Source organism: Protopterus annectens, chromosome 2.part1, assembly GCF_019279795.1.
Source record: "Protopterus annectens isolate FY-2018-M chromosome 2.part1, PAN1.0, whole genome shotgun sequence".
Taxonomy (NCBI): Eukaryota; Metazoa; Chordata; order Ceratodontiformes; family Protopteridae; genus Protopterus; species Protopterus annectens.
This window is the reverse complement of record NC_056729.1, coordinates 1,897,429,653-1,897,441,711: the sequence shown is the minus strand read 5'-3', so window position 1 is coordinate 1,897,441,711 and position 12,059 is coordinate 1,897,429,653. Positions and strand designations below refer to the sequence as shown.

Below are 12,059 nucleotides of genomic sequence, written 5' to 3'. Positions count from 1 at the left end.
CATACTGCTCATTACTATCGGAGCTTGCCATACTGTGACTGCTCATTATTACCGTAGCTTTCCATGCTGTGACTGCTCACTAACACCGGAGCCTGCCATGCTGTGATTGTTCATTATTACTGGAGTTTCTCATGCTGTGACTGCTCACTAATACTGGAGCCTGCCATGCTGTGACTGCTCACTATTACTGGAGCTTTCCATGCTGACTGCTCACTATTACCAGAGCTTACAATGCTGTGACTGCTCACTCGTACCAGATCTTACCATGCTGTGACTGCAGACTATTACCAGAGCTTTCCATGCTGTGACTGCTCACTATTATTGGATCTTACTATGCTGTGACTGCTCACTATTACCAGAACTTGCCATACTGTGACTGCAGACTATTACCAGAGCTTGCCATGCTGTGACTGCTCACTATTACTGGAGCTTGCCATGCTATGACTGCTCACTATTACCAGAGCTTACCATGCTGTGACTGCTCACCATTACCAGAGCTTGCCATTCTGTGACTGCTCACTATTACCAGAGCTTGCCATGCTGTGACTGCTCACTATTACCAGATTTTGCCATGTTGTGACTGTTACCAGAGCTTACAATGTTGGGACTGATCACTATTACCAGAGCTTGCCATGTTTTGACTGCTCACTATTACCAGAACTTGCCATGCTGTGAGTGCAGACTATTACTGCAGCATTCCATGCTGTGACTACTCACTAGTATCAGTGCTTACAATGCTGTGACTGATCACTATTACCAGAGCTTGCCATTCTGTGACTGCTCACTATTACTGGAGGTTGCTATACTGTAACTGTTCACTGTTACTGGAGCTTGCCATGCTGTGACTGCTCACTATTACCGGAGCTTGCCATACAGTGATCTTTTGATTTCAAATACACAAAATATTTCCTGTTTTAGGAGCAGTTATGTTTCAAACCTACTGGAAATGTCAAGTTATTTTAATTGAGATGTAATATACTTGTGCTCTGAAGTTTAATCTTAACAAAAGAGTTATGCATGTCTTTACTGTTTGGTTGACTATGGTTACTGATCATTTGGTTTATTCTTCAGGAAAACACACGTATGCTGTACAATTTGGTCGCAACTGAAAAGGGTCGTTTGACCAGTCCACCTGTCAAGTTAACAAATAGCCAATAAATAAATGATTATGTCCAGCTGTTAGCTCACTTGTGTAATGAAATTAAAATGTAGTTGTCTTTATAATGCAGTGTGTATTACAAATTATTTTGACACTGTGCTGTGTTTATTTATGTTTCAATGTACAGAAGGAAGCATTTTGGTAAATATGTAAAAATAGTTTACCTGTGCAAACTACTCCAGCATCCTTTGAGTGATCACATATATTGTCATCCCACTGGTTCTTTTGGCATTGGAATAGTGATGTGTCTGTCTCGGAACATTCAAAGCTATTAAACCATCCAGCTCCACTCCCTTGGCCAAAGTATCCATTCGTGTTGGCAGATATAGCTTCTCCACAGTTTAGCTGAGCACAGGTCACATTAGCATCATTCATATCCCAGGATTCATCACAGATTGTTCCCCACTGATTACCTATTAAAACCTCCACTCTTCCAGCACAATCTGAGTAGCCATCTGCCAGTCTCAGCTGCAGGTTAGACCCTGCAAATAAAATTTAGGAAATTAGTGATTTGAAAATGCTGAACTATTATTTAATTTTCATTAATAAAACTAATAAAGATGGTCATTTTGAACAGTGCACCTCTTTCAACATTGATTGGTTTTCAATAGAAAACATTATAATGTGAACATAGAACATGACAGTAGAAAAGTCATTTGCCCCACATATGCCCATTTCTTTTTGTTTCTGTTATTTATTCATTTTATCCACTGTCTAATTCATCCAGCTTAGATAATTAATATTAGATCCTTGAAGTCTTCACTTTGAGAATGTACTTGATAGTTTGATAACAGATAAAGGCTGTATACATTTATTCCACATCAGCAATGAGACAATGGAAGGTTAGCATACCAACACTTCGGCAGTTTATGCTGAAGATGCCAAAACATATTTATTATTGGAGGATAAAGGTTTAATTGTATGTAAAAGGAAGGGTGAGAGGATATAAACTCACCACCAACACATCTTAGTCTTCACAGCCTAATCCCTCAGCTGTAAATAATTCCTTACTCTGGAAGGTGAGTGTTGATCTAATTGGTTGTGTGAAGACAGAATACTGCACGCTAAAATGAAATGTTAAAGGAATAGTTAACTTTAGTAGTTGAGTTAGGGGCAGTTAATGGCCCCATTATGTGATGTAAGTAAAAAATAAAAATAACAAAAAGGCTCACTAAGGTCAAAGCTCATCTCTATGCATGAAAGCAGTTAAGTAACAGTTAATCACATTAGGAGTTTGGGGAGAGATACGCAAATACATACATATATTTCAAGCACAGGCATTTATGCCCTCCTAGCTGCTAATATACCATAACAGTAGTTCTGATAATAATTATCCAGGCTATTCTTAAAATATCTAGACTACTACTTGTTTTAATGTAATTTGGCAGTCTGTTCCATACATCAGCTGTTTTCATAGATAACCAATAAGTCCTTTTCTCATTCTTACATAATCTTTACCATAAGTTGTCTGATGATTCTCTACTATTTTTAGTAACCCCAAATATCCCCAAAGGTAGCTGCCTTTAGATGCCCTGTATACCTGAAAGCGTCCTCCTCTTAACTATCCATATGAGACACTGTACACCATAATAACTTACATTTTCACATCCACAGATACCATTAGTATTTTTCCTCTGAAGTCCTTCCAGTTTACTCATGTTCATGTTTTTTAACATGGGTCTACTGCAAAAGATCGAAATTCTACTTGTTCGAAAAAGAACAGCAGATTCTCGGTTATGCAAAAGTGCACTTAAACGAAAGTGCACTTCCGTGAACTTCAGTACAACGAACCATTAAGGAATACAGGTGCCAAAGCATACTACAGTGGGGAAAGGGAATTTACATGTTTCCCTATTGTAGTCCATTCTCGGAGTTGGTATATGTAAGTAGGGGAGGTGTGGGGGGGGCAAAAATCCCCATATGGGGGGTGCAGGGGGGGCTTGCCCCCCTGCAAAAGCAATGTTTTTCTGTTCTTTATTGATTCGTTGAACTGATGTTCACGGAAGTGCACTTTCGTGTAACAGTGGGTCTACTGTTTATTTTCAAAAAAGTGATTTTTCGATTATATATAGTAGACCCTTTAATACATATGTATGTGTATATATATATATATATATATATATATATATATATATATATATATATATATATATATTTACACACACACACACACACACATATATATATATATATATTTGGGTTCCCTTCAGAATTTCAAATTCCTAAAATCTCAAATTCTATATGATCAAGACCATATGATCAAAGTTTTAGAACTTCGAAATTCTGAACTGAGATCTGCATACAGCGCAGAATGGGAGATTTCCTTTTTCCTTGCTGTAGTGCAATCCCAGAGTTGGTATATTTAAGTAGTGGGGTTTGGGGGTGCCGGAGGGCTTGTCCCCTGCATAAATGTTGAGAAAGTTGTTTTTTTTTTGGATTTATTTCAGAATGTCGCGATTCCAAAACATTGATCATATGGTCTCGACCATATGAAATTCGAAGTTTTGGTAATGTGACATTCAGAAGTTCTGTAATAAACAGGACGAAAGTGCTAAATTTATTCTGGCTCCAGTGTGTGTTTTGTTTCAGTAGTATTTTACGTTTTTGAGTTTGAATCCGTATATATATTTTATTTTATTTATTTATTTTACATTTGTTGATTGGGATAGTCCGAAAAGATGCATGTCCATTTTCAGTGGAGGCCCGAGGAGAAAAGCTCCAAGGTAAACAGAAACATTAAAAGTATGCTACAATTATAATTTTTACAAAGAGTACATGAGCAAACAATAATAAACATGTTCCATAGGTTAGAGATATATCTTGGGGAAAGCCAGGGGTAAATTAAACAGTAGCTGATTAATAAATTTTACACACAATCTAGAAGAGAGTTAGAGGGGCTTAATACAATGACATAGTCAGTTTAGTGCCAGATGTTGTTTGAGTCTAGTTTTAAATTGACCTAGGGAGGAGAGTAAAGTAATGTCAGCTGGAAGTGAGTTCCAGGATCTGCCTACAGAGTTTGCAAAGAGAGAGTCACCAGCTGCATTGTTAATTTTGCTTGTCTGAATTAGTAGTCTTTTAAAGGATGTAAGCAGCCATGGATTGTGATAGGGGGTGATAAGATATTTTTAAGTGCAGGAGTATTATCCTGATTATAAAGGATTTTATAAGCCATGATCAGTTGGTTATACTGAATTAGACTGGATAGTTCAAGCCAACCAAGCTGGTTAAGATTGATGCAATGATGTGTCCTAAAAGCCAGCCCAGTGGCAAACCTGGCAATGTGGTTATAGCAGGTTGAGAGTTTGTTAAGTACAGTCTTGTTTATATTAGAAAGTATAGGGGATGCGTACAGAAGTGTAGAGAGAAGGTGAGAGCGAGCTATGGCATTTTTAGCTGGAGGGTTAGAAAGGCTTTTATTCTGTAAAGTGACCCTAGTTTTTTACTGATGGTTTTGATCAATTGGTTTACATGTAGGTCGAATTTTAGATTGTTATCTATAATGACACCTAGTAGTTTTGTAGAGGGGTCAAGGGAGATTAATGTGCCATCATTTGCAATTATGGTAAAGGTAAAAGCAGGAGACCTTTGTGTTGGTGAGAATAACAGCATTTTAGTTTTTTTGGGATTTAGTATCAAACGACGTTCAGAAAGTCAGTTTTCTATATTGTTAAAGGTGGACTGGGTAGCAGACCATAAGTCTGTTGGAGATGTGGCGGAGCAGATCAGGGTGAAGTCATCAGCGTATTGGATACAGCTGACCTTTGGGATGACAGTATACAGGTCGTTAATGAAGATAGAAAACACCAGGGGCCCTAGTATAGAGCCTTGTGGTACTCCAAGGGTGTTGGGTAGTAGGTTACTGAGTATGTATGTATATATGCATATATATATATATATATATATATATGGTTTACTATCATAAATTCGAAAATCAGTACAAAACGTGTCTGCATTTTCGAATTTATACATCGGAAATTAACATTTCTGAATTTTCCTAAAGTCGAAAACAGCTGTGTATTGTCAAAAATGTCGCTCGTGACATTTTCGGCAATACACAGCACTCCCACCTGTCCCGTAACTACCTACCTAACCAGCCTAAACACGCAGTTATGCAGGGGGGCAAGCCCCCCTGCACCCCCCCAACTTAATATTCCAACTCTGAGATCGCACTACTCTGAGGAAAGGGATGTATTTCCCTAACCGCACTGTACCAAGATCCCCTCACATGAGCGAATGTTAGAATTGCGAATGCACAGTCCATTCGCAATGGTAACGTTCGCTCACGTCACCTGCCAAAATATGAAGTATTCGAACATCTGTTGTTTGAATACTTCATAGCCGTGCAATTGCACATCAGCATTGTGATAGTAAACCATATATATATATATATATATATATATATATATATATATATATATATATATCCCTTCATTTGTTCAAACTTTCAAATTTTTGAAACTCATATGGCCAACGCCATATGAGAGAACGTTTGAATGGTCAACAAATGATAGTGGAGATCCTGCTACAGTGTGGAATTGGGAGATTCCCCTTCCCTGCACTGTAGTGTGATCTTAGAGTGAGAATATTTAAGTAGCGGAGGGTGTGGGGGAGTGCAGTGAGGCTTGCCCCCTGCCCAACAGTTTTTAGTACTTTGCACTATTTCAGGTTGTCGGTGTTTCAAACTGTCGACCATATCGTGTCGGCATTTTGAAACGTCGGTAATCTGAAGTAGACTCATATATATATATATATATATATATATATATATATATATATATATATATATATATATATATATATATATATATATATATATATATATATATATATATATATATATATATATGTGTCCACTTTAAAACACAGACATGCAAAACACCGATGACGAGAAGACCGAGACTGGAAGATCGACAACTGAGATGACCGACAGTTTAAAAGCACGAAACTTCACTTACCCGACAAACCATAATCCCGACAATCAACAAAACAAAATACCTTTTCCGAAAAACACACACACAACACAACCACAACAAAAAACTTACAAACTTACACTAAACCTTACATACATAACTATCTATGCACTAACCTTAACTCAAACCCTAACCCTATGGTCCATCCCTATCGCACACTCACCTCACCTAACCTGCGCTCTAACCCTAACTCACTTAACCCGCCCCTAACCCTAAAGTCTGTCACTATTGCACACTTACCTTACCCACACTCTAACCCTAACTCACTTAACCCGCCCCTATCGCACACTTACCTTACCATGTCGGTGTTCTCAGGGTCATCTCAGTTGTCAATCTTCTGGTCTCGGTGTTCTCGTCGTCTGTGTTTTGTGTGTCAGTGTTTTCAAGTAGACCTATATATATATATATATATATATATATATACATACATATATATATATATATATATATAGATATACATATATATATATATATATATATATATATATATATATACATATATAGATATATATATATATATATACACACACACACACATATATATATATATATATATATATGTATACACACACACACACACACACACACACACACACACACACACACACACACACACACACACACACACACACATATAATGAATATATAATATATTTGTATATATCTATAAGGTTTCCGTATTGTTATTCCATATTCAAGTTTTGAATATATAATATATATGTATATATCTATAAGGTTTCCGTATTGTTATTCCATATTCAAGTTTTTGTCTAATGTAACTAACAAGCAATGACTTCATCATTTCTCATTTCCTAGACTTTGTAAATGTTTTTATACAACCTGTAGTTCTATAACTGTCATTAGCCAACTGCTTGATATGATTAGAAAAACATCAAAACTTGATCTACCCATATACCCAGGTCCTTAAATGAACGACAGTTTCAATTACTGTGTGCTATATTAGATATCTACCTTTCAATTTACATCGCCCAAAGCTCATATTCTTAGTTTTGATGTGCTTTTAGCATATTACTCTCTTGTGTTCAAATGATGTGTAACACATGTAATCAATTTACCTAATTTCAAGCCATCTTCAGACAGACTGTAGAACACCTCAGATGAAAATGTTACATCTGAAAGATACAATCTGAACAAGTATGGGCCTAGTACAGAGCCCTGTGGGACACCCTGACTGTACCCTCACATTTTACCTTTCCAATTGCGTATGATACTTGCCATGTCCAATCATTAAGCCATGCATCTGTGTCATAAAGATTACATCAATACCTAGTTGTTCTAATCAGTGTTTTGTGTATACCCTGTCAAATGCTGAAGTTAAATCTATATGAAGTACATCACAGTACAACTGTTCATTCATAGCTGGTATTTATTGCTATAGAATATAATGTTACAGCTGGTAATAGATAGATTTTTAACACATGCATGCTGACATACAGTTTCAAGTCCCAACTTTTCTAATTCTGGCAATAACACATCCAATTTTGCCTTCTCCATTATTTTTCCGCAACATGAAAGTAAACGTATGGGTCTATATGACTCTGGGTTTGTCCTACTCCCCTTTCCCTAAATGCAGGTTTAACAAGTGCATGCATCCAATCTTCAGAAATCTCCCGATATTTATATGACCTAGTAAATAGTAACTATAATAACTGTAATGGTACTGTAAACTCTTGCTAATGTGTTCTCAGTTCATTATTACTAATTTGTCTGCTTTGTTTGGATCCAGATTGCATAGTTATTTTTCAATATAATCTAATAAGATATCAGTATCTGAGGTCACCTAGATGTCACTAGGACAATTTGTCATTCCGTTTGTGGAGTCAAACTGCTTTGTATAAGATTTTGTGAACAAAACTATAAACTGTTGTGTCTGAGAATAAATTTTGGAATCTACAAGCAGTTTATCAATTTGCATGTCTTTGCTCCTTTCACATCTTATGGATCTATAAAATGGTTTCCAATTATGCTCAATATCTTAATATAGGTCTACTTGAAAAGACCAAAATCCCATATTACTGACTTTGACAAGACCAAGAGGACATTGCCAAAACCTCACATGAACGAACACTCAGAACACCGATAACAAACTCAGGGAAAGTCACCACTTGTCCATCACCACAAAAAACACAAACTGAATCAAATCAAACCCACTGATATGGAGGGATTCACTCCCCCACACATCCTAATTAAATATACCAACTCCAAGATTGCACAGTGGGGGAAAGGGCAAAGTTCACCATGGTGGCCAAATGGTTCTTTTCCCACTGTAAATTCTGGTGTTCTGCGTGTTCGTTCATGTGAGGTTTCGGCAATGTCATCTCGGTCTTGTCAGATTTAGTAATGTGGGACTTTGGCCTTTTCAGGTAGACCCCTTAATATAAATTTTCTTACATTTTTTCCATGATCTTGTGTCACAGTTTGTTAAATTTGTCTGTCTAGCTTGTTTATTTCAGTTTTCCAAATTATAGTTTGACCTATATTTCATTTCTTATATTTTTTGTTTCTCAGCTCAATCAAATATCTTGTTCTTATGAAACTATATCCTCCTGATGTTGAGTGCCTAGTTCCTAATGTTAAACTTTTTTTTTTTTTTGCATTCATACAATTTCTCTTTCAAACCTTTCCACATTCCTTTTGCAGTTTTCCCACTAAACACATTATTCCAATTAGTTTTACATAGTGATTGTTCTATTTGCATATAATCTGTAATTAATCATCTGTGCATTGGTTTAGATTTAATTTGACAGAATTATTTAGCAAACATTAATCTTTATTAAACCATGATCACTGTATAACAATGGTGGTAAAACTTAATATGAAGTAGCAGTAGCTTCTCTAGGAATGCAAACAATGTCTAGTATTTTCTGTTCCCTCATAGACTTTTTTACAGTCTGAAGCAATTCTTGTTTCTGAACATATGTTCTGAATAATTTCCTTACTAATGTTGTCAAATCAGTATTATTATAGTCTATTTCTGGCAACTTTAAGTCTCCAGCTGATATTATTTTTCCTTCCTCTGCTACATGCAAGAAATATATGAATTCTTGTAGGTCATCAGCACTTGACTTTAGTGGTCTACACACTCCAACAATTGTTATATTTTCCAGGGTTGTCTTTATTATCAGTTACGCAGTCTATAATATTGGTGTTACCACTGAACATGTACATTTTTGTTAGACTGTTACAGTAAAAATATTTATACCTTCACAGAACTGGTTTCCAGTCATTGTTTTCAACCAAATTTCAGAAAGAACATCAATTTTATGGGAACGTAGCAAATGTTCCAATAAAAAATGACTTCATTATTAATGCTCCTAGCATTAACAACCATCAGAGATGCATCAACTGTTGCTATCTGTGAACTGTTACATTTTCAACCTGGCAAAAATTCTGTCTTGTGTTTGTCAAATATTGCAAAATATCTGCTGCGAAAATTCTTGTCCCTGATCTTGACAAGCGCCTGTCATCCTGTCTGAAGACGTGTGGCAAAAGTAGGCTCTGATGATCTACACATTTTATTATTTAAAATGGGACATTTTATTTCATGTACGTATTTACCCAAAACAATCTTTTCATTCATAGCGACTTGACTCTCTTTTCTATATGCGGTTTGTGAAAAATACATCTTAACCGTTGTACAAGCTATGCTATCTAAGAGGGCTGTATGTTCTACACTAACACTCAGAGAATCCTTGCGGATAAGATTCTTAGTATGACATGAATAAAAATCGATCCATAGTTCCTTACATTAAGGCGTCAGATGTCTGTCTCACTTTGTCTAGTTCTGCTCCTGCCAGGCATAACACTATCTGATATTGATTATCTTCTATGCAAATTAAAGTTTCACTTCCTCTAGTAATTGATTCTCCTATTGTAAGTGTATCTCGTCTGGCCAGATCTGAAGGGTCTTTAACTTTTAATTCAGTAATATCTGCTTTCACACTTGTTACAAAGGAATGATCTTCATCACAATCAGTCTTATTAACCTCACTGTTTTCATTGCTGATTACACTTGCAATCATACAATTCTCATCCAGCTGCCTTTGTACATTCACAGCTTGAGCCATGTCGTCAACTTCATTCTCATCTTTTTTCTTCCAGTAATGTTCTTCAATCCTTCCACATTCAATCTTGATTTCTTCCTTTTCACCTGCCCCTTGGGTCTATATTAGATCACTGAACACTTAATTAATCGACCCTATCTAAGTGAAAGCTTAAAATATTGAAGCAACAAAAACCCGATTTTTTTAGGGAAAGAATTCGGTTGTCCGTTTCTGTTGCTTCAGTATTTTCAGTGCTGTGGTGGAAAGTTATGGGTCAGGTTAAGGTAAGTGTGTGATTGTGTGGATGTGAGTGTTAGGGTGGGTTAGGTAAGTTAGGGTTAGGGAGCGGGTGAGGTGAGGGTGCGATAGTGACGGACCTTAGGGTTAGGGTTTGGGTTAAGGTAAGTGGATAGTTAGTGGTGTGTGTATAGTTTAGTGTAGGTTTAGGTGTCAGATTTTAGGTGTATGTGTGTGGATTGCTGTTTGTTTGATGTGCTTGTGTTGTGTGCATGTGTTTTGGAACAGCGATTTTTTTTCCCTTGGAAAAAAATCGCTGTTCTGACAGTTCAAGATTGTAAGCTTTCGATTACATAGGGTCGATTAATCACCGTTCGCTTTTTTAAGCGTTCGGTGATCTAATATAGACCCTGCCCCTTACCTCTTTTTTCTACCATATCATTTGGAAAATGATGCCTTTTTCTGTCGACTGAAGGTTTTATGATACAAAAATGTTATCGTTCCCTGTAATCTGTTTCTTACATAACAAAAGCAGTGTCCTTTTTAGACTGCATTCTCTTTACTTTACAAATATTTATCGTTTTCTTCATTGTTATTTGTTGTAAACTTCTTCCTTTCTTTTTTTTTTTTTTATTTTATTCTCTACACTCTGAATCCTCAGATTGCTGAATACCAGTATCTAGAATTCCAAAGTTGTCAGTAGTATTATCTTGTTCAGCAGGGGTTGCGTGATCTTTACAGACAATATACACTTTCGTTCCTAAATGTTTTCCATTTGCCCTTTACCTAGCATTATTTAGCTCATCATTCCACATATTCATTTATTTATTTTATTTATTTTGCATTTGTCAACCGGGTTGGTCCAGCTGGGTAAGAATTTTCCCCTTTTCAGTGGAGACCCGAGGGGAAAAGCCCCAAACAGATATACAAGTAGAAATACAGGTAGGAGATCGATGCAGACAGCAAGTATAACCAACTGTAAAATTTATTTAAGCGCTTTTCGTCAGCCTCCAATGCTGACTTCTTCAGAATACTAAACACCATTAAAAATGGATATATAAATACAAATTCACTTAATTAATACAGAAAATTTTAAAAGGGCAACACCATCATCAATTAGTTAAAAACATTTATCATTTTCTATTTATAAACTCGGGACACAGTAGTACTTAAAATTTCCCAATTAGTGTAAATGAAATAACGCATAGTGCTAATCCAGGAAATAAGTATAAAAAGTGGTACTACAAAACACATATTCTAACACGCTACTCCACTACACAAGTAGCCACCCTTTCCACCAGAAAAAATCTGTCATCAAGGGTCAATTGGTACGAGCCTCTAGAATGGTTAGTTTGGACGATGACTTTGTGGATGAGTGTCAAACCATTAAGAATATGTTTTCTCATAGAGGGTATCCAGAGTCCCTTTTGGACACACTTATTCAAGAGGTTGTGGATAAGAGACAAAACAAGATCTATGTACCACTATTAAGTGTAAAATCTATGTCAACAACTACAATAGAAAGTGACCCAATAGAGGTGCCAGACACTTCGAATGTTACAGTGGGGGTTCCTAACAGGGCTAGACAAGTAGATATAAATGTCTCAGTAAAATTTATAACCACCT

The 12,059-nt window shown here is 36.3% G+C and overlaps 1 protein-coding gene across 1 annotated transcript in view; it reads right to left on the bottom strand.

The window, feature by feature from the left end:
- LOC122795063 (deleted in malignant brain tumors 1 protein-like) overlaps positions 1-12,059 on the bottom strand; it is a 207,697-nt gene that overhangs the window by 86,690 nt on the left and 108,948 nt on the right. Inside the window, exon 4 of the mRNA XM_044063638.1 lies at positions 1,324-1,641. Coding sequence (XP_043919573.1) covers positions 1,324-1,641 — 318 coding nt within the window. The remainder of the gene's footprint in view (positions 1-1,323; positions 1,642-12,059) is intronic.